The 26,586-nt window shown below is 41.3% G+C and overlaps 1 protein-coding gene across 2 annotated transcripts in view; it reads right to left on the reverse strand.

Moving 5' to 3' along the window:
* Positions 1 to 26,586, reverse strand: part of MBOAT1 (membrane bound glycerophospholipid O-acyltransferase 1) — a 36,851-nt gene that overhangs the window by 5,315 nt on the left and 4,950 nt on the right. The window contains exons 2-10 of one of the 2 annotated variants that reach the window (XM_034429245.3): positions 24,394 to 24,539; positions 23,593 to 23,670; positions 22,816 to 22,911; positions 15,937 to 15,992; positions 12,551 to 12,605; positions 11,326 to 11,509; positions 10,724 to 10,916; positions 1,421 to 1,524; positions 859 to 923 (exon numbers count right to left, since the gene is read on the reverse strand). In XM_034429245.3, coding sequence (XP_034285136.2) covers positions 859 to 923; positions 1,421 to 1,524; positions 10,724 to 10,916; positions 11,326 to 11,509; positions 12,551 to 12,605; positions 15,937 to 15,992; positions 22,816 to 22,911; positions 23,593 to 23,670; positions 24,394 to 24,539 — 977 coding nt within the window. The remainder of the gene's footprint in view (positions 1 to 858; positions 924 to 1,420; positions 1,525 to 10,723; positions 10,917 to 11,325; positions 11,510 to 12,550; positions 12,606 to 15,936; positions 15,993 to 22,815; positions 22,912 to 23,592; positions 23,671 to 24,393; positions 24,540 to 26,586) is intronic. The other variant, XR_015733296.1, reaches the window with a different exon arrangement.

Here is a 26,586-nt window from a genome sequence, read left to right on the forward strand (position 1 = left end):
TATGTATGTATGTATGTATGTATGTATGTATACACTAATCTTCAAATCCCTCTGTTAACTATCTGTTATTATATTTAGCACATAGAAAGTCCACAAATGGTACATAACTTTACTTTTGATCAGAAACTTACATAGTTTCTATTTATATTTCAGATTAACAGTTATGGTTACGATTATTTGTAGAAATGTTGCCAAGGTGAGAAATACAAAGCATCTTATGTTTGAAGCAATTCTTTTATTGACTTTGTCAGTGTTTAGAAAGATCACTGTTGTAATTCCTAAATACATCTGGCAATGATCTACATAATAGTTAGATTATTATTTTTTTTATGGAAAGGGATTCTCATTCTCCTCCATCAACACGTGGAATTAAAATTGGTCAATGGTGTAAATTAAGAATGCATCACTGTTCTTGTGCAGCAAATGAGGGAAAAAGACTGTTCTTCACAAACATTTTTGTACCAAAAGCTCAAGCCACAATCATTTTAGTAAACAAGAAATCAGTACATTAGTGATAATAACAGAATGCATGTACGTGCGCGCACACACGCACATATACATTAACTGATGATATAGCGGACTAATACAAAAATTAAAACTGAACTATTTTAGTACAAGGTTGTGAGCCAACTTCCAGAAATGGATACACAGAGTGCCATTATTAGTAGGCAGTATCATTTGAAGTTTTATTTTAGGGCCAGAAGCTTACTGTGAAAATCTTTTTTTTTTCTTTTATCATTATAAAACGATGAGAATTCCAGGGAAAAAAATATTTTTCATTTTCACTGAATGCAACACTGTAAATAGAGATTGAACCACTGTTGAGGAAAACCACAAAACACTTAAGGTTTTTTTTACCGTTTAAGCCAGGCAGTTGTTTGAATATTCCAGTTTTCTAAGTACATTTTAAAACTTGTTGCCATCTAAGAGTGAAACAAGCATGCATTATTAGGTTTTCCTAATACTAAAAATGTCAGTTTCCACCCATATTTTAAGTTATATTAGTTCTGTATGTTTCATTACAGCTGTATTATACCCTATAATACATTTTTTAATTGGCAAAAGTCAACTAAAAATAAATCGTTTGACAGGTTAAATATTGGGGGTTTCCCAATTTAAAAAAAACATTTCTGGAAAAAATATCAAGTTACTATATTTGGATATGAAAAAGCAGGGGAGGGGGAAGAAGAGGAAGAGGAGGAGGAGGAGGAGGAGGAGGAGGAGGAAGATTTAAAAGCCAGAATAATGGCTTTTGCCCTTGCCTACATATTGTATTGCATTATCTTCCTGCAAGAAGTTATTGCATGAAATTTGGACTTTGTCCACTTTATTTACACAAGTTCTTCTCCCCATGGGGTCTGGAATCATTTCCAGTTCCAATGTTATCTCTAAAGAAGACTCTGACCATACTTCAACTTACCTCAATATTCCTGATATTCAAATTAGACAGTAGATCCCAGCGATAATTGCCTTTCTCATCCACACCGTTGAATCCAAAACCGGCTGCATTATTAATTGCATCAGCTGCAAAAAAAAAAGAGAAAAAAAACTTAGGATGAAATATAAAATCCTACCTGACATATGTTTAACAATTCTTAGAATGATCCATCCAATGTTATGTCCTAATAGAACTATTTTTCAATTCCCACTTTATAAGGGAATTTATTACTAGGGAAGATATAAAACGGACGTTGCTTACCTGAACGTCCCTTCTCGACGCGCAGCTGGAGAATCCAAAGCTTCGGGTTGTTCAGTAGTTGATAGCCTACACTGAGTGTGTTCCTTTAAGAGATTTCTCTTCAGACACGCCCACTTGCTCAACAGAGTCCCAGTTTTGTTCACGAAGTAAGGAGCAGTAGAGCGTCAGGAAGGAATGTCCAGCAGCCAGCTGGGTGGGTTGGATTCTCCAGCTGCGCGTCGAGAAGGGACGTTCAGGTAAGCAACGTCCGTTCTCCAACGCGCAGCTTGGAGAATCCAAAGCTTCGGGATTTACCCAAGCAAGTTCATACAGGGAGGGAACCCGGCTGCTGTACGTCGTCTGAAGAGTTGCATACAGCTTGGAGCACCCGGCGGCCGAAGGATGCCTCCGCTGAGGCAAAGGAATCCACCTTGTAGTGCCTGATGAAGGGGTTCAAGGATGACCAGGTAGCCGCCCTGCATATGTCGGGAATGGAGGCATTAGTGGCCCAGGCGGCCGTAGTGGCGGCGCTCCTGGTGGAGTGTGGAAGAATTCTCTGCGGAACCGGTTTGTTCCGAGCCGAATAAGCCCGAGAGATGCAGGATTTAATCCATCTCCCAATTGTCGTGGAAGAAACCTTCCGGCCCATGGAAGCGGGAAGAAAGGAAATGAAGAGCGATTCAGATTTCCGGAACTGCTCAGTCCGCTTAATATATCGGCGCAGGGCCCGTCGGACATCTAAGAGGTGCCAGTCTGCTTCCCGAGGATGTCGAGGATCGGGGCAGAAGTCCGGAAGGATCAATTCCTGGGCTCGATGGAATGTGGAATTTACTTTAGGCAGAAATGAGGGGTCTAGTCTTAATACCACGCGATTTGCGTGGAAGATACAAAGGTCGCTTCTCACAGACAGTGCAGCTAGTTCGGATACACGGCGAGCCGAAGTAATCGCGACCAGAAAAGCCACCTTAAGAGTCAGAAAGCGGAGGCTGATTGAGGCGAGAGGCTCAAATGGAGGGTGCATGAGAGCCTGAAGGACCAGAGTCAAATCCCAGGTCGGGTATCGATGTATAACAGGGGGGCGCAGGTTGGATGCCCCTCGCAGAAAGTCGCGAATCGTCGGGTCCTGGGAGAGAGGAAGCTTTGCAGAAGTCGAAAGGACCGTACTAAGTGCAGCAACTTGGCGACGAAGAGTGTTAGGCGCAAGGTGCTTGTCCATGCCCCGCTGAAGGAATCCCAGCACTTCGGGGACAGAAGCAGACGTTGGATCCAGGTGGAATTTAGCACACCAGGAGCAGAAGGAGTTCCAGGTTGCGTTGTAAATGCGGCATGTTGACGGCCGTCTTGACGCCTGAATCGTGGGGATCGCATTGCTAGGCACGTTGGCTCGCCTTAGCAAGATCCGTTCAAGCGCCAGGCGGTCAACTGCAACCACTGCGGGTCTGGGTGCAGAATGACCCCCTGGCTGAGAACGATCCTGTCCCCTGGAATCCTCCACGGCCGTGCCACCGACAGGTCCACCAGATCCGCAAACCAGGACCTCCGAGGCCAGTGGGGTGCGACCAGAACGACGTCTGCCCTCTCTGCTATTATCCTGCGGATCAGACGAGGAAGGAGCGGTAGAGGGGGAAAGGCATAGAGGAGACCCCTGGGCCAGGGAGATGCGAGGGCGTCGACTCCCTCTGCCTGAGGGCACTGGTACCGGGTGAAGAACCTGGGTAGGTGAGTGTTGTCGCGGCTGGCAAATAGATCGATTAGAGGCGTGCCGAATCTGCAGACGATCTCGGTGAACAGATCTGGGTGAAGTCGCCACTCGGCGTGATCCAAGTGTTGTCTGCTGAGCCAGTCCGCTGTGATGTTCGCGGTCCCGGCAATGTGCTCCGCCACAAGGGATAGGACGTGCTTTTCCGCCCAGATCAGCAGTAGGGTCGTTTCCTCCATCAATGGACCCGAGCGAGTCCCCCCCTGGCGGTTCACGTGCGCCTTTGCGGTTACATTGTCCGTGCGTATCAGGACATGGTGCCCCGACACAATCCGTTGGAACCGTTGGAGGGAGAGGCGGATCGCACGGAGTTCCAACCAATTGATCCCGTTGAGGCTCTCCTCTGCTGACCACGTTCCCTGGGCAACGTGGGATAAAAGATGACCTCCCCATCCCGTCAGGCTGGCGTCCGTTGTCACTACCAGGCGCTGTAGATTCTGGAAGTAGCTGCCCTGATGTAGGCTCTGGGAGGACCACCAGAGGAGAGACCTTGAGACCTCTGGCGGGAGGAAAACTTGTGTGGGAGAGTTGCTTCTCCTGGCTCTCTGAAAGGGGAGGAGGAACCACTGGAGCTGGCGTGAATGGAACCTCGCCCAAGGGACGACAGACAGGCAGGAAATCATTTTGCCGAGCAGGCGGGACAGGAGCAGCAAGGGCACCTTCCGAGAGGAGAGGACCTGGGATGTTAATAACTGGAGACTGGAACACCGGTCCGTTGACAGGAACACCTGGCCCCTTACAGAGTCTATTAATGTCCCGAGATGGAGAATGCAAGTAGTGGGCTGCAATTGGCTCTTCGGGATGTTGAGGGAGAAGCCATGATGACGAAGGCAGCGACACAGCACTGCTAGGTCTCGGGATGCTCGGGCCGGAGAAGGGGAGAGCACTAGGATATCGTCCAAGTAGCAGTGGAGGCGGATCGGATGTTGACGTAGATGGGCCGCCACTGCTGCCAGGAGCTTTGTAAAGGTCCTTGGGGCGGAGGAGAGGCCGAAGGGCATTGCTCTGTATTGGTAATGCCTGTTGTTGTAGGCAAAGCGTAGGAAGCGACGATGGGACAGCCGTATAGGAACGTGGAGGTACGCTTCCTTCAAATCGATCGAGGTCATCCAGTCCGATGGTCGAATGGAAGCCAAAATTGATCGAAGGGACTCCATTTTGAACTGATGATATACTATAAATTCGTTCAGCCTCTTGAGGTCTAGGATGCCCCTGTGACCCCCGGATGATTTGGGGACCAGGAAGAAAATTGAATAGAAGCCGGTCCCGCGATGATGGTGGGGAACCGGTTCGATGGCTTGGATTTGAAGCAGGTGGTGGATTTCTGCCTCCATTAGCTGGCGCTTGTCCAGGTTGGGAGAAATAGGGCATTGGACAAAGTGTGAGGGAGGTCTGGAGCGGAACTCCAGGGTAAGGCCAAGACGGATTGTTTGGAGAACCCAGGCGTCCGACGTTGAGATCTCCCACTGGGGAAGAAAATGAGTCAGACGGCCGCCAATGGGAAGATGGATGTAGTCACTTCCCTCTTCGAAAGGTACGGGATCCTGTACCTCGAAATGGCCGTTTGGGTGCTGAGGCCTTTCGACCACGATCTCTGAAGGAGGATCTATCGAGGGAACGGTCGAATCCTTGAGAATAGGGCCTCGAGGAGAAGGACCCCGAAGGGCCGGAGTCGTTCCGAAAGGGCTGCCTGGTGAAGAAGGACGATGGTCTACGATCTGCCCTCTTATACGAGGATGGCATCACCTTCCGTTTATCCTTGTCCTCGACCAGGATGGGGTCTAAGGCTTCTCCAAAAAGACGGGAACCCTTATACGGAGTTGAGGCGAGGCGCCACCTAGACTTGGCATCAGCTCTCCAATTTTTAAGCCATAATAAACGGCGAGATGTAACGGAGGACACCAGGGCGCGCGAAGCAAACTTCGCGGCGTTGAGCGAGGCGTCCGCCGTATATTCGGTAGCCGCCACCAGTTTGTTGACATCTTGGCGGAGGCGTGAATCCGCAGAGGGAAGGCGCTCGTGGAGTTGACGGAGCCAAATTAAGCAGGCGCGGCTGAAGAAGGAAGCAGAAGTGGCTGCTTTAACCGCCCATGCGGCCGCATTGTGAGTACGTCGGAAGTTAAACTCAGCTTTTCGGTCCTCTGAGCGTAAACCGTCGGCGACGTCGTTGGAAATTACAGAGGAAGCCGTCAGATTGGCCACTGGCGCATCTACAGTCGGTAACTGAAGGAGATCTTGGAGACTAGGCGCCGAACAATAAAGCTTTTTGTCTAGTCCCGAAGGAGCGGGCAAGGAGGAGGGCGTGGTCCAGGATCGTTGGACCACCTCAGAAAAAAGCTGTGGACATGGAATAAAGTCCGCTTGCGCCTTAGGCGCCGTGAACAAGGCCTCATGTTGTTGAGAGGTACCGGGTTGATCAACTTGAGAGACTGGGTCAACCATATTTGTGGCCAACTTGGCCTTGCGCAGGAGCGATTTGAACAGCGAGGGTCGAAAGAGCCCAGAGAAGGCTGGCTTTTCGGGTGGCATATCTGCATCATCAGATAAGTCCATATCCGACGGGTCGCACTCTCCCTCCTCCGAAGAAGACTCCTCGCGGTGACCATGGTCCAGATACATCTCGGACTCATGCGTCATAGCCTGATACTGGGCAGGGACCTGTTGAGAGTCCCGGGCCCGAGGAGGAGGAGGAAAACGTGGCTGAGGCCAGGCTCCATATGGTGCAGCTTGTTGAGAAGTTGCTGCCAGTGTCCTGGTTACCGTGTCAGAGATGATCTGCTGAATATCATACTGAGAAGGTGGAGGAGCTGCCTCCGTGGCGCGCAAGCCTGCCGCCGTGGGAGTAAAGGTTGCCTCCGGCTGAGACCGCCGAGGAAGAATGGCACTACAGGAGAGGTCCACCGGTTCCAAGCAGTGTGTCGAAAACGCCTCAGGGAAAACTTCCATGTTTGGCGATTGATACAACGGTTGCAAAGGTTGTTGAGGGGCCTGATGGACGGGCTGGACCGTAGCTTCGACAACGGGCGAGAGTGGCGTCGGTAAGTGTGCGAAAGCAGCTTGTGTTGACTGGCTGCGCGCTTTCTCGAACTGGCGCTCCAGAGCCTTGTGTCTCCTGGAGGCGTCCTTGTCTGCAGCTGATGAGTGTTTTGTCTTTTTAGAGCGTGGAGCAGCTGATGAAGATGAATGTGAGGCGCGTTTACGCGACCGTTTACGTTGTTTGGCCTGGTCGTGAATGCGCTCGGGAGAGCTGTTGTTGTCCTCCAGATCGGATGAGAGAGCACGTTCTGCCATCTTGTAACTTGTTTTCCTTTTTTTTTTTTTTTTTTTGGAAGGAGGAAGATGAAGATTCAGTAAGTATTTAATTTATGTGGTTATATAGATAGATATAGAGGAAACAGTTGTTGATTATTATTTCTTTTCTTTTTTTTTTTTTTTTTTTTTTTTTTTTTACAGGAAGCAGTTGAAGATCAACGGAGTAAATGAAGATAGCCAAGGGCTAGCAGGTAAGTTTTCTAGGAGGAGAGGTGGGGGGGGAGGAGTTGGGGGGGGGAGGTAATGCAACTAGCCAATTGCTCCAAAGAGACAGGCTAGTAGGTCTCCCAATGCTATTAAGCAGAAGATCGGCCTCTACAACTCACTGCGCATGCGTGAGGCTGTCACCAGGCAGAATTTGACAGCCGTTGTAACTCCTCTCCTCGAGTAAGGCAAATGGCGCCGAGCTGGGCTTGTAGAGCGAGGGCGACAGAAAGAATGGGAGGGCTGTTCCCCCTTTGAAGTCCTGAGCGGGCGATTAAATTTAGCCAAGGGCAGAGACCAAGCGTCAGGAAAAGTCCTTGTGGGGGGAGGAGGAAGGCTGAGGGGCGCGAGCTGCGCTGATCGCAGCTCCCAGCGCTGAGGCGAACAGGAAGAAAAAAGGGCGCGCGCTTGAAATACAGTTCAAGCGGCGACGCCTAGAGCCCTCAGAAATCTGCAAAGCCGATGTAGAGGAAGCCGAAGGCTCAGAAGCTCTTCCCCGGCTGTCTAGGTCGATAGAAGAGCGCTCCGGCAATTAAGGGGCGCACGTGGGGCGCTCCGGCGCTCGAGGATCACTCCGGCAAAGAGGCGTCCGAGGGGGAGGAGGCTGTAATAATCCCAGCGATGCCGACGGCGTGCGATCACTCAGAAGTGATCCAAACGCCTGTAAGCCCCCAGGACGATTAAGGGGAGAGGAGAGAGACGCCGCTGAGCATAGGGCGTCAGTCTCAAGCCGCCAAGGAGAAAGTCCAGACGTTGAGGAAGGCAGTGTGGGCAAGGCTGATTTTGCCACACACACCTGCGGCAGTTTGAAGAGGACAGTCACTAGGGCAGGCGTCAGTAAGATGGGAAAACACTGACAGCCTTGCCTGAAGCAGCAGGCAGACTCACCACCCGGCAAACAAAAGGACTGGAGTTGGAGAATCCAAAGTTTCTGGAACAGTTCAGATAGCAATCAGAGAAATTTTCAGACAGTGTCACAGGCTCAACTGAGTGAACTAAACTGGGACTCTGTTGAGCAAGTGGGCGTGTCTGAAGAGAAATCTCTTAAAGGAACACACTCAGTGTAGGCTATCAACTACTGAACAACCCGAAGCTTTGGATTCTCCAAGCTGCGCGTTGGAGAATAGTTGTTTTAGAAAACATGAGTTAAATTCCCTTTGCATACATGAAAGGCATTAACTGCATCATTGTATTAAAGGTGATTTAGAAAGCAAATTCAAGGAAGCAGACGCTAAATGTATGTAAATATACTGTATAAATTAACAGAACAACTGCTTCTGAATGAATGTAACAGCATTTTATTTAGAATTCCAATTCAGTTAAGTTTATGTTCAGAATTATCATATCAAATCAAATCAATCAATTTTTAAAGTAACATTTTAGAATATATAATTGTAGACCAAAACTAAAGCCCTGAAACAATATTTTAACTTTAAAAAACAGCTTTGGAATTTTAAACACTTTGATTTTTTTTATTTGACTTCTAAATATTTTTTCCAATTAACATTAAAGCAGAATGATCTTTCATTGTTTTGTAACTTTCTCCAATAGCAAATTCATACTGATTTTCATATAAAAAGGAGGCTGTCCTATTTATAAGCAAGAACAACAGCAGTTTTATTTGATTGACAAAATATGACATTCTGTAGATAAATTGTGTAGAGAAAAAAGGAGGAATTAATGCTACTCAGTGTTATGAAAAATGATAAACTCTAGGATTTACTGATTTATTGAGAAAAGCACGTTGCTTTTCTCCTTTCCCAATACAGAAAGGTATTTATTATCCCAATTGCTCCACAAACTCAATTCTACATTTGTTTCTATCAACAGAAGAACAACATCCAAACTATCTATTCTAATGTATTCTTTTGCATTCTTCTATTTATGGATTTTAATTTTTATATGCACTACCATTTTGATGCTTAAGGGAAAATCCTTTGCTATGGAGGTTGCTGTGTGCAGGACATTCACAATATGATTGCTACCACCTTCAAGGCATATTACGAAGTGAAAACACAAACTTAATTCTTTAAGCTTTGTTTATCCTCCAAAGTAAAAAAAAAAAAAAAGGAGTTAGTTCTAGCTCTTATTTGGGAACATCATACTTTGGACATTTTAGAACTTGAGTCAGTAATGTGACTCATCTTTGCCTCAAACTCTCATCATGACCCGTCCACATACTGTATAATTGCGTAAGTTACAATTTATTGGCTTTGCTCAACGCACTACGCCAAAACTAAACAAACCATAATATGATTTAGCAGATTGTTTGTACCCTTCATGACTTGATCCACTATGCCTGTTCCATCCTGTTTCTGTCTGGATTGTTTTTAAGCCTTAAAATATCCACTGAACTTTAAGACAGCTGAGCTTTGGGACTTGCAAAAGTGCAAACGCTTCTTATACTACAGCCGTATTTTAAGCAGCAGTAATTTGTGATATGGTGATAGGACAGGAATCTTTTCTTCTCCTGAAAATGTCTATCTGATCTTCTCAGAAACACTATTTTGGAAAGGGGAGAAGCAGGCAAAAGTCACCTCCCTTTCTTTCAAAAGGTTATCCAGGAAAGGGAAGTAAACCATATCATTAAAATACTTAGGGCAGCAAGCATTCTCTAAAAGATGCTTCACTTTCCAGCAAAGCAGCCTTTTGTGTAAAAGCAGCCTTTTCTCAGCCCATCTCATATGTGATGAAGAAAGCAAAGCAAACCACTTTCTAACATGCAGCTAAGGATGTCCTGAAATCAGATATTTTCATTCCTAAAATTAGGCTTTCTGGATGGCTTCTATCCTGAGCGAGAATCGGTTAGCATTAGAAGTACGATCCTTTGCATATTGCATAATTTGTGGCAGGATCTGGGGTCTATGTTGCCTAAACTGGTCCTGGAAAATTTAGACCAGCCTTTGCTAACCTGATGAACTTGAGCATTTAGATTTTAATTCCTATAACAAGTACAACCATTATGAGAAGATGGGTGTTGCTGTAATTATTAAGTACAATGGACTGAAACACTGAAACACTGTTGATGTCCTGGACAGCGTGTTTAACATCACATTAAAAACTTTTGTAGAACTGTGAGGGCATGTTCAACACAAAATAAGTAATTCTAAATGAAAATATTATCAGATATTTAATGCATATATGAATTTTAGCTTGTCTGATATCCTCTGACACTTATACATACTGGTAAACAGATGTGCATTTCTCATTAGAAAAGTCATAAATTTTAATCAGAAACAATGTGCTTAATGTCAACTGTATAATACAATAATATTCCACGGTTTGGTATCACATTTATGCCTTAATGGATAAAATGGATACATCCACATTAAGATCAGGTAGTCCTCAAGTTACAAAAGTTCCTTCAGTGATCATTCAAAGTTACAACAGCACTGAAAAATTGACTTATGACCACTGTTCACACTTATGACCATTGCAACATCCCCATGGTCACATGATCAAAATTCAGCTGCTTGGCAACTGACTCAAAATTATGATGGTTGCATTGTCGCAGGGTTGTGAGATCCCATTTTGTGACCTTCTGACAAGCAAAGTCAATGGAGAAGCCAGATTCACTTAACAGCCATGTTACTAACTTAACAATTGCAGGGACTCACTTAACAATGGTGGCAAGGGAGGTCAAACAATGGGACAAAATTCACTTAACAACTGTCTCACTTACCAACAGAAATTTTGGGCTCAATTGTGGTTGTACGTTGAGGACTACCTGTATAAGCATGCCCTGATAAACAATCTTAAATGGACCTTACCAAGTGTCCAAGCGAAGTAGTATTTGGGCTTTGAGGCTTGCATGACCACATATAGAAAACTAAGCCTTGTCAAGAATGAAGATTGGTTCAAAAATTGATCGTGAACAATGTAAGTGGCTGGGAAGGTCTTGGTAAGCGTCAAGAACACCACCAGAGATAGAAGAGTGATACCAAGTTTCTGCAGGATGGCTCCCTACAAAGGAAACAGAATAAAATATCGGTGTGATTACATCTGAGAGAATAAAACCTTAAAAAAAAAAACCTAAGTGTTTTAAGAAATGAACTAATGGAAGTACGACTCATTGTCTGCACTTCTGGATTATTACTATTAAAAATGATATGATCTCTAGCTGTGGAGACAGCAGCACTGCCTCTAAACAGCCACAGCTGGGGAACATACGTACATATAAACATAAGCAAGTCCTCCTTGTGAGTTTCTCATAAGTTCCTGGTCTCCCTACTAGAGGAACAGAGTGCAGGACGTGAAGGTTTTTTCTTCTAAACCAGGAAAGCTCTTTTTATATTTTTATCATAAGTGAGACTGTTTATTGTCAAAACAATTTTAGCATTTCAGAATAAAAGTTTAGCATTTTGTGGCTTACCACTGGAGAAGGATCAAGAAATCTATCGTCACTCCTCTGTTTCCAGCTGACCTTTAATAACTTCACCTGCACGTGTCTCCCTTCAATGAAATCTATATAATCCTTAAAATTGCTGCATGGGCCAGCAATTATACTCATGAAGTTGAGCTGATAGCTCAGATACTCCAATAAGGAAGGTCTTGTCCTGTCAAAACAATAATGAATAGATGCATATATGTATATTTCAAATATTTTTTGGGAAAAAAAGTAAATATTAAATGTTTAAATAAATGACAGTTTTATTTTAAACATAGTTCAAAAATCTGAGAAAGAAAAACTACTGAAACATATAATAAATTTACAAGACACAATTGTTTAGAAGATATGTCAAAAGTGAAAATTCTCCTATAATGTCATTTGGAGATTGATTATTTCATGAATACAACAATGTGTGCAGTCAAGAGAGACCACGTCCACTAGGACTAGGTTATCTGATTAGGTAATTACATAGGTATTTGTATACGGACCTATATTAAAATATTTTCAATTACATGTGCAATTTCTATTCTCTCTGTCTACCATTTCACTTCTTGCTAAAGCACACATGAAATCCTTATCTATAAATGCCTTTTCTGCAATTGGGGTATTGCAGAAAACCAGGAACATAGTACAATGACTACGGTACAAGTTTATTCCACTCTAGCTCTCTACAAGAATCTGAACTACTAACAGTCAAGGCAAATTGGCGGTAGTTAAGAATCAATGGAATTCAAGGTTGGCTAGACTTAGATCTCTTGCGGGCACGAAGGGATTCCAAACTTATGACATGCTTGACCCCTCCCTTGGGCTCAGCCTGGTCATCTCTTACAATTTGTTTAAATAAGATGCATGATGCATATATAGAAAAATAAAGCTAGAATTCAAAATATCCTTTTCAGACTCTAATAATACATGACACTCAGTTTAAATATTTGTCCATGTGTCATAGTTATAATGGGAGAAAATCAAGTAAAAATCAATCCTATTCTTTATATATTTAGATCATGGAAAAGAGTCTTAATAAGGTGAAATTTTCTAGAAATGTTCTAGATCTCAAGAACATAAAATAATAATTCCAGAATTTAAAAGTGCATGGATAATTATTTACATTTCATTAACACTAAATAGAAATTAACAGAAGTAAGCATCTAAGAAAACCCAGCTATTAGATTTTTTAAAATTGTTAAGTGCCACTATATTTTCTTACTTTATAGCAAGCTGCTTCTGTTCAGAAGTTAGATCTTCAGCTTTTTTACCTATTCCTATAAAAAAGACATAATTAAAATTTGCAAAAGAGAGGCAACTATAGACAATAAAATTCAATTCTAATCAAAATTCATACATCAATAGATGCTGCATCTAACATTTATTTTTTGAAAGACTCAGAAAGGGGATCTGGATTGTAGAAACTACTTTAGATGATTCCTAGAAATTATGTTGGCTTATGGATAAAGAAATGTGTGATATATACATTTATTATAAACTTATATTAAATGAATTTTCATAGTTCTTCAGATTAGGAATTGTAGTCAGCAAGGCACTCCAGTTATCCCAACAATCTTCTTATCGGACTCTAATTTCAGAATAGGTGAAGAAATACAACTCTTAGTAGCATGTGTGTTTTTCTGCCAAAGGTGCTAGGCACTTCCAGGGACCTTTGTTTAAAAGAATAAATAAGCGAACGGTAGCTACCAACAGTAAGGGTAGACCGTATTACACATTAGTGTAATAAAATAATAAAAAGCAATTTTACTGTTCCTATAAAATGAGATGAGATTAACTCTACAGTTTTATATGAACATATTAAAAGAAAGTCTCATTGAATGGACTTCTGAGCAAAATATAGGAGCATATAGGAGTCGGGCTTCAGACCAGGGTACAGCACGGAAACGGCATTGGTTGCATTGGTTGATGATCTCTGGAAAGCTCGGGACAGGGGTTGCTACTCTGTCCTGGTCCTATTAGACCTCTCAGTGGCTTTTGATACCATCGACCATGGTATCATGCTGCGTCGGTTGGAGGGGTTAGGAGTGAGGGGCACCGTGTTGCGGTTCTCCTCCTTCCTCTCTGACCGTACGCAGTCTGTGTTGGCAGGGGGACAGAGATCGACCTCGAGGCGCCTTGTTTGTGGGGTGCTGCAAGGATCGGTCCTCTTGCCCCTCCTGTTCAACATTTATGTGAAGCCGCTGGGTGAGATCATCCGTGGTTTTGGGGTGAAGTTCCATCAGTACGCTGATGATACTCAGCTGTACATCTCCACCCCGGACCACCCCAATGATGCCCTTGACGTGATGTCCCAGTGCCTGGAGGCCGTGCGGATCTGGATGGGGAGAAACAAGCTCAGACTCAACCCCTCGAAGACCGAGTGGCTGTGGTTTTCTGCATCCCGGTATAGCCAGCTGGCTCCATCGCTGACTATTGGGGGTGAGACCTTGGCCCCCTCAGAGAGGACTCGCAACTTGGGTGTCCTCCTGGATGCACGGTTGTCTTTAGAAGATCATATGACGGCTGTGGCCAGGGGGGCTTTTTATCAGGTTCACTTGATCCACCAGTTGCGTCCCTTTCTGGACCGGGACGCTTTGCACATGGTCACTCATACCCTCGTCACCTCCCGTCTGGACTACTGTAATGCTCTCTACATGGGGCTCCCCAGAATGCGGCCACGCAGGTGATTATGGGAGCGACACGGCGCACCCATGTAATATCTCTCCTGTGTGAGCTGCACTGGTTCCCGGTGGTCTTCCAGGTGCGATTCAAGGTGCTGGTTACCACCTTTAAAGTGCTCCATGGCTTAGGACCTGGGTACGTACAAGATCGCCTTCTGCCACCGATAGCCTCCCACCGGCCAATACGCTCCCACAGAGAGGGACTCCTCAGGGTGCCGTCAGTCAAACAATGTCAACTGGCGACACCCAGGGGGAGAGCCTTCTTTGTGGGGGCACCTGCCCTCTGGAATGAATTGCCCCCGGAGATTTGCATGATCCCCGACCTACGTACCTTTCGCTGTGCCCTTACGACTCTATTGTTTCAACAGGCTGGGCTAGCTTAGAAAATGAATTTTAATTGGGTGTTTGTAGTTTTTTTAATATAAGGGCCAAATTTTTAATATATTTTAAACTGTTTTTAAATTTTATGGGTATATGTTGTTTTAGTATGGCTGTACACCACCCTGAGTCCTTCGGGAGAAGGACGGTATAAAAATTTAAATAAAAAAAAAGTGTGATGTAAACAGAATGTTTGATTCTTATTTGGACCTACATTGTCTGGTGGTCCATCAATGTCCTCAGGCATTCAGAACAGAGGTGGGTTTCAGCAGGTTCTGACCAGTTCTGGAGAACCGGTAGCGGAAATTTTGAATAGTTCGGAGAACCGGTAGTAAAAATTTGATTGGCCCCACCCCCATCTATTCTCTGCCTCCCAAGTCCCAGAGGAAATGGGGATTTTACAGTATCCTTCCCCTGCCATGCCCACCAAGCCACACCCACAGAACCGGTAGTAAAAAAAATTGAAACCCACCACTGATTCAGAAGTTAGAAATGGCTTTTTTCCAAAAAAAAAGATTGTTAAGCAGAGAATTAAGTCTTTCAGGAAATCCAGGGCTCCAGAGTAGACTAAGAAGTTGAAAAAAACATAATGGAAGTAGAGAAGTCCCAGACCCTTCCATAAAATTACCAAGAAAACTGTATCAATATGGTAATGTTATCTCTCCCAGGAGCCAGTCTCAATCTGAGGGAAATTTTAATTTTTAATCTTGTGTTTAAAAAAATAGTTAGACTCAATCTAGTTTGTTTGAGTAATTTTGGATGGGTCAAAAGTTCACATTGTAGATCACTGACATGACACTGAAGAGTGAAAATGATTTAAATCCTCCTCTCCCCCCCACCTCCAAGAATTCCAGGATCGAAATGCTCTCTTTTATTCCAGTCTCTTTCCTTGTAATACAGGTAAGGCACAACGTTTCAAAACACTGTTAAGAGAATGTTAAACCTACAAATGTTCATTCTAAAATAAATATTGATACTTCTTCTCTCAAGTGGAAAACAGAATTGATAGCTATTTATGTGGAAAGGGTCTATCCAGCTTTTAAACTCTTCCATAACTAACAAAATCATTTAATTGGTTAAGGAATAGGTTGTTTGTTTGACAATTTATATCTTTTCCTCCAGGAGTTATATGGGGTGCACCAAAGTCATTCAGATAGTTTCCATGGTTGAGATTTGACAAGGAATTGGAGCTCCTGAGTCCTTGTGAGTCATTAACTACCACACTTTTTTTTTAACCCCTCCATCAATATGACTCAGTCCATCAAAACAACTAAGTTTGCAATTTCTGAAAACTTTCTTATGATTATTGGTAATGTTTTCAATTTTATTCTATTTGTAAAAAATAGAACAGATAAGGGTTAAATAAGCAAAACTGTCCATAGACTTCAGGGTTTTTTAGATTATTATTACCAAGCCTTAATTGTAACAAGATGACTTCAAGATCTTGGCAGAGACAACACATACTGACTACTTTTTCCCCAAAAGCTGCCAATGTCTATTTAGAGACTTTTACACACAAAATGGAAAATGGAAAAATCATCTTCCTTACCATCATGAACCTGGAATGCAAGAGTTGTGATCTTTTGTGTTACAATCATCAATGGGCTGTAATAAAATGCAGAAAGATAGCATTTTGCATGCTCCAATGTGTTGACATTTTTCACCTTAATGCATTCTTACGATTTAAACAAGCTGCAGATCAAATATTTTTGTACCAATTCCCATCAGACACAGATAACGTGGCAAAGACAATGGATTATAAGAATTATTAAAGGCCAGGGTACCCAGAAATGATCAGAATGTCTCCCTGTGGTCACCAGTATATATACAGATTGTGTTCACACAGCACAGGAAGATGTAATTTGCTTAAGCCTGGGTTACTGACTAAACCACAATGAGTTGCATTCATATAACCATCATAAATCATAGTTAACAAACTCTCTTGTATGGATGACCACCCCCACCCTATTGGCCTTCTGAAGACTTGGCTTTTCCAGGCCTGGGGCCATTGATCTCGCTGTTGCGATCTTGTGAGATCCGGCCATAAATGGTATGAATGGGTTTTAATATTTTAATTTTTAAATGTTTTTATAATGGTTTTTTTAAAATATATAGTAAGCGCTCTGAGTCTTATAAATTAAACTAATAAATAAATAAATAAATAGTCACACAGTGTACTAAAGCAAAATTGAGCCAGCTCAACTATGGTTTAACAGCTTGTATGAGCCCAGCTATACAGAATTATTTGTATCACGACAATAATCTAAGTTAGACAATATCACATAGTAGGTTTCATATGTGTCTGAAAAAGTGAAACCTGTGTCTTCCCTATTCAGAACTGATATTTGATATGGGTTTGAAATTCCACAAGCTGCAATACTCATTGGGAATCTATCATTTTGTGCATATTTCTTCCCTATAAACACGCTTACTGCAACGATAGTTCAACAGTAGCAAGACCTTCACTTCCTGAAATGGGAATCTTACAAGGCTACTCTGAAGACTGTTTAAAAGTTACAAGCTGTATACAATGCGTGTATTTGCTATATGGCAAGGAGGGCAAACAATTAAATAATACCTTGTTTTGTTGGTAGCATTAAATGCATAACTTAATATAAATGTATACATTATACAATTTTAAAAGAGTTATATTTTAATGCATGCGCTTTCTTGCTTTAGGAAATTTGTTCTGAACAGTTAACATTGCACAGTGGTGGCAAAACTACAAGGTTTGTATTTGAAACAGCTGTTCAGCAATAGGTTGATTACATTCCTTTGTCAGCACATCCTCTTGATCAATTACTTCTGTGTTTAAACACACAGTTTACAAGTGGAGCCAATTTTGTAGCAAATTCATTACAAGTTGATCTCCAGGTACACATAGTTCAAATGACATTGTATCTTCCCAAATGTGCATGCTTACGGTATATAATTAACAAGCACTGTAGCTTGCTTTGCAGAGACACAGTATAATGAACTTAATCTGTGCACTTTCAGCTAAACACCAGAATCTAAACAACAGCCAAGATATTAGTTTAACTTAGACAATTCTCTGTGTCAGTGATTCCTAACTTTAATTTCTCATCTGTGAGCTAAGATAACAATGTTGTGTGAAGAAGAAAGTATTACACATATATTAAACAAGAAACTACCCTAACAACAGCACCTAACACTGTGAGTGGGGTGATCATTTTCATTTACTGTACTTTTTCTACTACTACCCTGTTTCTCCCAAAATAAGACATCCCCTGATAATAAGCCCAATCGGGCTTTTGAGCTCATGGCAATAAGGCCAAGCGCTTATTTCGGGGTTCAAAAAAAACTTATTTTGGGGGGAACATGATAGAAGCAGTGAATTTCAAAACTTAGTAGCAGAATAATAAATGCTGAATAATTCTAATTCAAACTCAGCAGATAAGATTTGATGCTGATTCTCCATCATACACATATGTATATATACACACATGCCCTTTAAGATGAATTAAAATTAGAGTATTGTTACTTTTTCACCTCTTTATATATTTCAGTGATTATCTGTGGGGCATACATACAATACCCTATAGTGCCGTCCTGTGGTAAGGAATTGAAACAGCTTGTGTCCAGGATGTGAGGGCTGAGAAGGTATCTGCAGACCCCTCACATCCTGATACAAACTGTTTCAACTTCTCCCCTCGGGATGGTGCTATAGGGCATTTCATGCCAAGACAACTAGACACTGGGACAGATTTTCTGTTGTTCCATTGCTCTGCTGAACATCTAATTCTCACAGTTCTATCTAATAATGTATATATATATCAACCCATAGAGTATGGCTGTGGTATTATTATTTATTCCTTTTATTTGATTATTATTTTCTCTGATGCCTTGTAAGTACACTGAGTGTTTCTGTACTGGAGACAAATTCCTTGTGTGTCTAATCGCACTTGGCCAAATCAAGTATTCAAGACCTTATGGCTGGCTGGTGCGGCTAGCTGCTAGGGGATATGGGGCTGGCCAAAGTATGATTGTTGAGGTTGCAATGGCTGGTATTGTTGAAGGGTAGCACCGCTAGGGAATGCTGTGTCAGGCCTTACACCAGAGAAAGCCCCTCACTCCCTAGTGCCTGCCACAGCACCTACTCTGCAGACCGTATGTCTCTCCTTGTGGCCCACCTGGGACTCCTAATTCTTCCTACATTACGGTCATGCAAGGTCCTCACTTAACGACATGCACAGTCCTGGGCATGTTACCACAGCAACTGGAATTGCCACAATTTCAGTTGCTAAACAATGTGGTCACATGAGGTTGCAGTTTATGACCCCATCACTTAACAATGGAAATCCCAGTCCCAATTGCCGTTGGAACCCGAGGACTACCTGTAAACATAATTTCCAGGCGAAGCTTGGATGAGAATACAGACAGGCCTTGAGTGACGACCATTCATTCAGTGACTGTTTGAAGTTATAGCAGAGCTGAACAAATGATAAATATTGATCCCTGAAGAGCTACCTGCAGTCACATGATCAATGTTTGGGTGCTTTACCGCCCAACTGTGTTTATGACTGCAGGGGCACTTCTAATCCCCCAATCCACTCTTCTGTCCTTCATCTCTGCCCTTTTAGCAACCTGTATAGCAACACTCCTTGGTGGTGGCACTGGGGCTGAAGTAGAGGTGTAGGGCCTTTAGCAGTCTCAGTGACTACCACTGACCCTAGGCATCAATTTTAGCCCCAGGGTTGCCAGCACCATCGAGAAGTCTGGCCTCAAGCCTTCCGTAGCCATGGAATTATTCCAATGGAAATATTTGTAGTTTCAGTTCAAGTTTTGTCTTTATTCATTTATGAAAGTTTTGATGCCTTTCCTTCCAATACTTTTGAGATTTCTTTGTGTGATTACCACATGTGGCAAAATCGTTTTTCTTTTAACATTTCCAATATTGGTTGTTATATGATTTGTAAGTCTTAGATCTCTGTCGATTTAGGGACACTTTCCCAACCCAACATTCTTGAAATATATCCACCTATGCTGCTATGGAATTAAAGGCTTTCTGACCCAGAATATCTAAAGGAAATGTTCCCATTGCTGGCAACAGCATTTCCAAAACTCCTATCTGAAATATATTAGGCTTATTGTACAGAATGTATTTTCCACAATCCTTGATAAGTATGTTTACCATAAATTTGCAACTGAAACCCCTGGAATCGTTAGATTCAAAAGATAAAGGGCCAAGAATCCTTTTGACAGGTCTGATGAAGATGCATACTGAAATGCCATTTTTACTGTACAACCGTTAAAGTTGTAGGATTTTGCTGATTAAGCATGCCTTTATACAGTTGCAAGAAAAAGTATGTGAACCCCTTGGGATTACGTGGAGTTTTGCATGAATTGGTCATAAAATGTGCTCTGAACTTCATCTAAGTCACAACAATAGAAAAACACAGTCTGCTTAAAATAATACTACACAAACATTAGATGTTGCCATGGTTTAATTGAACATAACATGTAAACATTCACAGTGCAGGGAGGAAAAAGTATGTGAATCTTTGGACTTAATAACTGGTTGACCCTCCTTTGGCAGCAATAACCTCAACCAAACGTTTCCTGTAGTTGCAGATCAGACCTGCACAACGATCTGGAGTAATTTTTGGACCACTCCTCTTCACAAAACTGTTTCAGTGTAGCAATATTCTTGGGATGTCTGGTGTGAATCGCTCTCTTAAGGTCATGCCACAGCATTTCAATCGGGTTGAGGTCAGGACTGGGCCACTCCAGAAGGCTTATTCTGTGCTGTTGAAGCCATTTTTTTTGTTGAATTACTTGTATGCTTTGGGTCATTGTCCTGTTGCATCACCCATCCTCTGCGGAGCTTCAGTTGGCGGACAGATGGTCGTACGTTTTCCTGCAAAATGTCTTGATAAACTCTGGAATTCATTTTCCCATCAATGACAATAATCCATCCAGGCCCTGAGGCAGCAAAGCAGCATGATGCTCCCTCCGCCATGTTTTATAGTGGGGATGAGGTTTTGATGTTGGTGTGCTGTGCCTTTTTTTCTCCACACATAGTGTTGTGTGTTCTTCCCAAACAACTCAATTTTGGTTTCATCTGTCCACAGTATATTTTGCCAGTAGTGCTGTGGAACATCCAGGTGCTTTTTTGCAAACTTCAAACGTGCTGCAATATTTTTTTTGGACAGCAATGGCTTCCTCCGTGGTGTCCTCCCATGTACTCCATTTTTGCTTAATGTTTTCCTTATTGTAGATGTGTCAACACAAATGTTAGCATGTGCCAGAGATTTCTGTAGGTCTTTAGCTGACACTCTAGGATTCTTCTTTACCTCATGAAGCATTCTGCGCTGTGCTCTTGCAGTCATTTTTACAGGACGACCACGCCTAGGGAGAGTAGCAACAGTGCTAAACTTTCTCCATTTGTAGACAGTCTGTCTTACCGTGGACACATGAACATCAAGGCTTTTGGAGATACTTTTGTAACCCTTTCCAGCTTCATGCAAGTCAACAATTCTTGATCGTAGGTCTTCTGAGAGCTTTTTTTTGGGAGGCATGGTTCACATCAGACAGTGCTTCTTGAAACCAGTAAACCCAAAACAGGTGTGTGTTTTTAAAGGGCAGGACAGCTGTCAGCAACACATCCAATATCATCACACTGATTGGAGTCAAGGTTGGCTCACTCCTGGCTCCAATTAGCTCTTGGAGAAGTCATTAGGCTAGGGGCTCACATACTTTTTCCTCCCTGCACTGTGAATGTTTACATGTTATGTTCAATTAAACCATGGCAACATCTAATGTTTGTGTAGTATTATTTTAAGCAGACTGTGTTTTTCTATTGTTGTGACTTAGATGAAGTTCAGAGCACATTTTATGACCAATTCATGCAAAACTCCACGTAATCCCAAGGGGTTCACATACTTTTTCTTGCAACTGTATGTCTGGAACAATGGAAAAGATGAAGTGCTCCAACTGGTCAAATATTTAAACAAAGAGCTCTTGTCAAACCTCTTCCCTTTGTCTGAATTATAAACAGTTGTTAAAACTGGGAAAAAATAAAGAAACTTACCAAGATCATCTTCTTATATTAAAAAAGACATTAAAAATTATAAAAAATATAAAACTATACTTATAACTGTATAAAATCATTTTTAAAAAATTACAGAAAGAACCAGGACAACTAATGAAATGCAAGATTATCTGAACATTTTAATCTGTAAGCAGGTAGAAAAAACACTGTATGAAAATGTATTTTAATTAAGATGTTTGAATACATTCAGACTGGCCATAGTTAGTTACTGTGTATAAGTAATCCTGCAAAGTTTCAAGGACTATTTTCAATAGAAGGTTACTAATCCTACCTATGCCAGGTGAGCCAATTAAATTCCATAGCTTTAAAAATGGACTAAATACACTTCAAGAAAAGAGCTGCAGGAAAAGAACATGAATAAAACAGCACAATATTTATTCCTGCAAAAGACACATTATATAAAATACATTTCTAATTTTTGAAACTGTGGCGGCGCATTGGTTAGAATGCAGTACTGCAGGCTATTTCTGCTGAATGCCTGCAATTTGGTAGTTCGAATCTCACCAGGCTCAAGGTTGATTCAGCTTCTATCCTTCCGAGGTTGGTAAAATGAGGACCCAGATTGTTAGGGGCAATATGCTGACTCTGTAAACCACTTAGAGAGGGCTGTAAAGTGGTATATAAGTCTAAGTATCCGCCGATAGCCTCCCACCGTCCAGTACGCTCCCACAGAGAGGGACTCCTCAGGGTGCCGTCGGCCAGGCAATGTCGGCTGGCGACCCCCAGGGGGAGGGCCTTCTCTGTGGCAGCCCCCGCCCTCTGGAACGATTTGCCCCCGGAGATAAGAAGGATATCGGATCTTCGGGTCTTTCGCCGAGCCCTGAAAACACTTCTTTTCCAGCAAGCAGGGCTGGCGTGAACCCCGCCCCCCTTTTTTAGTTTTTAATGGTTATTAATTGTTTAGTTTTAATTTGTTAATGGGTTTTAATTTGCACTGTTTTAATTCGGGCCAAAGTATATAATTCTTTTAATTAATTTTAAATTTTGTATTGTTAGGTATTTTAGTTTTGGCTGTGCACCGCCCTGAGTCCACTAGGAGAAGGGCGGTATATAAATTGAATAAATAAATAAATAAATAAATAAATAAATAAGTGCTATTGCTATGGCTATTGAAACAAATAGTTCCAATATTCATCTTCTCGCTTTTGGTCCTATCAGCAGGCCTGATTCATTTGAAATGTAAATATTTACTAAAAGACTGGAAGATTATTTCCCTCACCAACAATTTAAAATTCATCTAGTTCCATCATCTACATATCCATTTTGACATATTATTAATTAAAATAAATCATATGATACTGAATTCCTCTGATTTCTATTTACTATAGTAAAAAAATATGTAGTAGTATTACTTACCCTGAGAAATCTGTAGTGAGAATACCATACTGGAATATATATATTCGGCTAATATGGCACAGGGTGAGGTATCCCATAGCTACCAAAAAAGAATACCTAGAATCATATGCATTGATAGTATGAAACACTTTAGCCAAAATACTGTAATCAAAAGAACTGTAAGTACAGTAGAACCTGGCTCCCAATCCAGCTATTTATTTTGCTTTGCTGTATTTTAGGCAGCAAATTTTCATAATTCCTTATGGCTTTCTTATAATCTGTGGGTCTATAAACTATAGCTAAAATATAACCAATCTCAATAAAAAATAGTTTTTAGCCATCCTGTGGAATTGATGCCTTGATTTGGTCTATTTGGTGGGACTGACATCAATCTTGTGAATCTGATTGTGCTATACCTCCTCCTCCTTAGAGTTCAGTGAATTAGGAAGGTGTCTGTCTGAGCCATTTCAAAGTATTTTTTGCCTGTTGTAGACTTAAAGAGTCACCTTATAGGGGAGGTGTGTGACACATGTATATTTAATAAATAAGTAAAAATATACAGCATTTCAACCCATCACTCTGGCTTTGGATGTTGTACATCTCCATCGAGGTAATCTTCTTTGCTCTTTGTAATAAGTGCATTTAATCAGTACTCCACAATGCCTTAAAATGGCAGAAATAAGAGGTGCCACAAGACAAGAACACAAGGTTACTGACAATCAGTAAAGGAACATAAAGAAACAACAACATTTAAAAATATTACAGGTTTTAACACTTACGATAGACATACAAACTTACCTATGAATGTTGGCAGTACTGGCCATGTTCATGATGAAATAACTTATCATCACTAAAGTAAAAATATGGATGGAGTACCTTGGAAGAGAAGAAGAAAAAGAAATTCCACTTTCCAAAGTCAGTAATAGCTAACAGACAACAACACTTTTCTGAATTAACTAAAAGTGAAAGACTCCCTGCAGATTTTTACTCCACTAATCATTGCAGAGTCTCTCTGTGTGTGTGTGTGTGTGTGTGTGTGTGTGTAGGTGTGTGCTCATATCTGGTTCAAGACCATTAAACCAGTGCCATCTGAAGATATTTACATGATCGTGTGGCCAGCATGACATCATGGAACACTTTTACCTTCCCACCAAAGTGATACCGATCTATCTACTCACATTTGCATGCTTTCAACTGCTAGATGGGCAGGAACACGAGTTCACCCCATCATGTGGCACTCGGATCTCGAACCTGGGCTGCCAGCTTTCCAGCCAAGAAGTCCAGCATCTTAACCACTGAGCCACACACCACCTTAAAATTAACTAAAAGTTATGTAGAAAGAATCCAGTCATGAAAATCCATCTGAATCAGTGTTTACTTTTTTTTTTAAAGTAAACTCCTTTACTCTTGCTCTCCTCCTCTTAAATCACAGACTGAATACATGCTTCTTTCTTGGAAAATGTACCTGCTGATAAAAGAGCCTTGATGTTTTGTTTTTATAATGTTACGGTTGCCCAACAGAATGTTTTACAATTCCCAGCATACAAGCTACTCAATTCATAGTCACAGTGAATAGAAAGTTAGACAGGAATGACTCACCAACCAAAGCAGAAGAGGGCAAAATATATTCCCAAAATTGTGGCAAATGCATGACGAACACTGGAGTTGGCTTGACTAGGCCTTAAGTACAAGCGAAACCAAAATGCAGCCAAGAGTGCACAAAGCTGACAAGCAACGAAATTGACCTAAAGGAATATGAAAATAGGTTGGAATCTCTCATAACGATTAGCAAGAGAAAAAAATGACATAAAATCCTGGAGAGGTTGTAGGAAATCACAATGATCATTCTCCTTTAATGAAGTGGGGAGAAAGGAAGTACTATGTTTACGTGTATATATAAAGCTTCGCAACACTGCAATTGAGTAAATTGCCTTTGATGTTTACTTCAAGCAAAAGAAGCTTTTGCCTCCAATCCAGTTTGGTTTTAAAAATCCAGACTTTTAGGTTAAATCCAGACTCACAGTGCAGTTCTACATACGTTTATTTAGACATAGATCCACTAAATTCAGTCGAGTTTGTAAGCTTTTTAGGAGGAAGGCAAGTGCTTTCTAAAAACATTTCTTTGAATTCAAAGGCAAGCAAGAAAATTAGCCAAATTAATTCCAAAGATTTACTCAAAGTAAATTAATAGAAGCACTCTGTGGCTTGCTATTACAGAATCAAATTTGCAGAATTAAAGACTGGAATACAAACATTCATATTCCACTTGGGCAATTTCCCATGAGGTTTTCATGTGCTAAAATAAGTCATCACCAACAAACACATACACAAGCTTTTCTGTTCTCTAGAACTCTTCCCTGACAAAATAAGCAAGGCATTATGACTTTTTTTTCTTACTTCATTATTTTTCCTCTTGACATTTTTGCAATATCTTGCTTAATGAAAAGGTCTGAGAATTCAAAAGGCTACACATACTTCAGTTGGCTTTGCTTTAATGGGATAGGCATTTCAAGCCATATCTAGCACAAAACTTTGCTAAAATCAGAATATATAGCTATGATACACATAATGTAACAGAGCTTATTTTAGAAAATGACAAACAATTGCCTGCTGAAGGCAAAGCAACCAGATGAATAAATTCTTTTGTAGGATATTGGTTATTGTGAAATAGAAAAGCATAATCTTTTTACAAAAATAGTAAAACATGTATTTATTAATATGCATCTTATTTAAATTAAATTGAAATTGAATACTTTATTTGGCCAAGTGTGATTAAACCCACAAGGAATTTGTCTCAGATGCAGAAGCTCAATGCACATACAAAGGAACATCATCATCATCATCATCATCATCATCATCATCATGGGAAACATTATTTTGTTTTGTGTATATGATCTGTGTTTTGTACTATATCACTAATTTTATCAGTAAATTCTACTCTTTTCCTACTTTAAATATCCCACAAAGCTCCTGAGATTCCAAATTGAACATTGGAACATCTCTTTTTTCATAGACCACCTACTGTGAAGCAGATAAAGGAGTAATTTACCTGCCAGGGGAAGACAAGACTGGTTATGAAGTCCATAAATCAGCACAATATGAAATAGGAAAGTATTTCAGTTAACCTCTTCCAAATTAAAGAGTAGATTTGAAGATTCTTTCACATGACAGTCGGATATTGTTATACGTAGTCTTCTATATGACGGTTGAAGAAAATGATGGCTTTGATATAGACAACTTTTTCTCCGTATCTCGATATTACTAAGATATTTCTGATTATTCTGTTTTAAACAAGGAAACTCTACTTCTGACCTTTGAATCAATCTCCTCCTGGGGCACAAACATATGGGAAGGGTTCCTTGTGTGCTTGGAGATAATTATCTTATGGGGAGACTGGTCATTACTTGTCATCAGTTATAAGCGTTTACTTGGTCCAAACAAACTTCTTGGAATATGTAGGTAAAACCTCATGCAGTTTCTCTCTGCTAAATCAAATTCAGTTTTGAGAACCGCAAAAGTAAACCAAGCATCTGTGATAATATCTTGTAGGCAGAGAAACTGCCCAATAATCTTACAAAAATCTCTGGAAGAGCATGACATTGTGAATGGATTAATGGAATTTATTTACCAAAAAAATTAAACATATACAGCCTTATTCTACATAATTAAAAAACTAATCTTTATTTCATGATGGAATAACCTTTGGATGGTAATATATTTTCCTCAAAAAGCATTTTATTTAAAAAAATCCGATTTAAATAAAAAAAATCCGATTTATTTATTTATTTATTT

This window comes from Pantherophis guttatus, chromosome 3 (assembly GCF_059756535.1).
Source record: "Pantherophis guttatus breed Tessera chromosome 3, ASM5975653v1, whole genome shotgun sequence".
NCBI classification, from domain to species: domain Eukaryota; kingdom Metazoa; phylum Chordata; class Lepidosauria; order Squamata; family Colubridae; genus Pantherophis; species Pantherophis guttatus.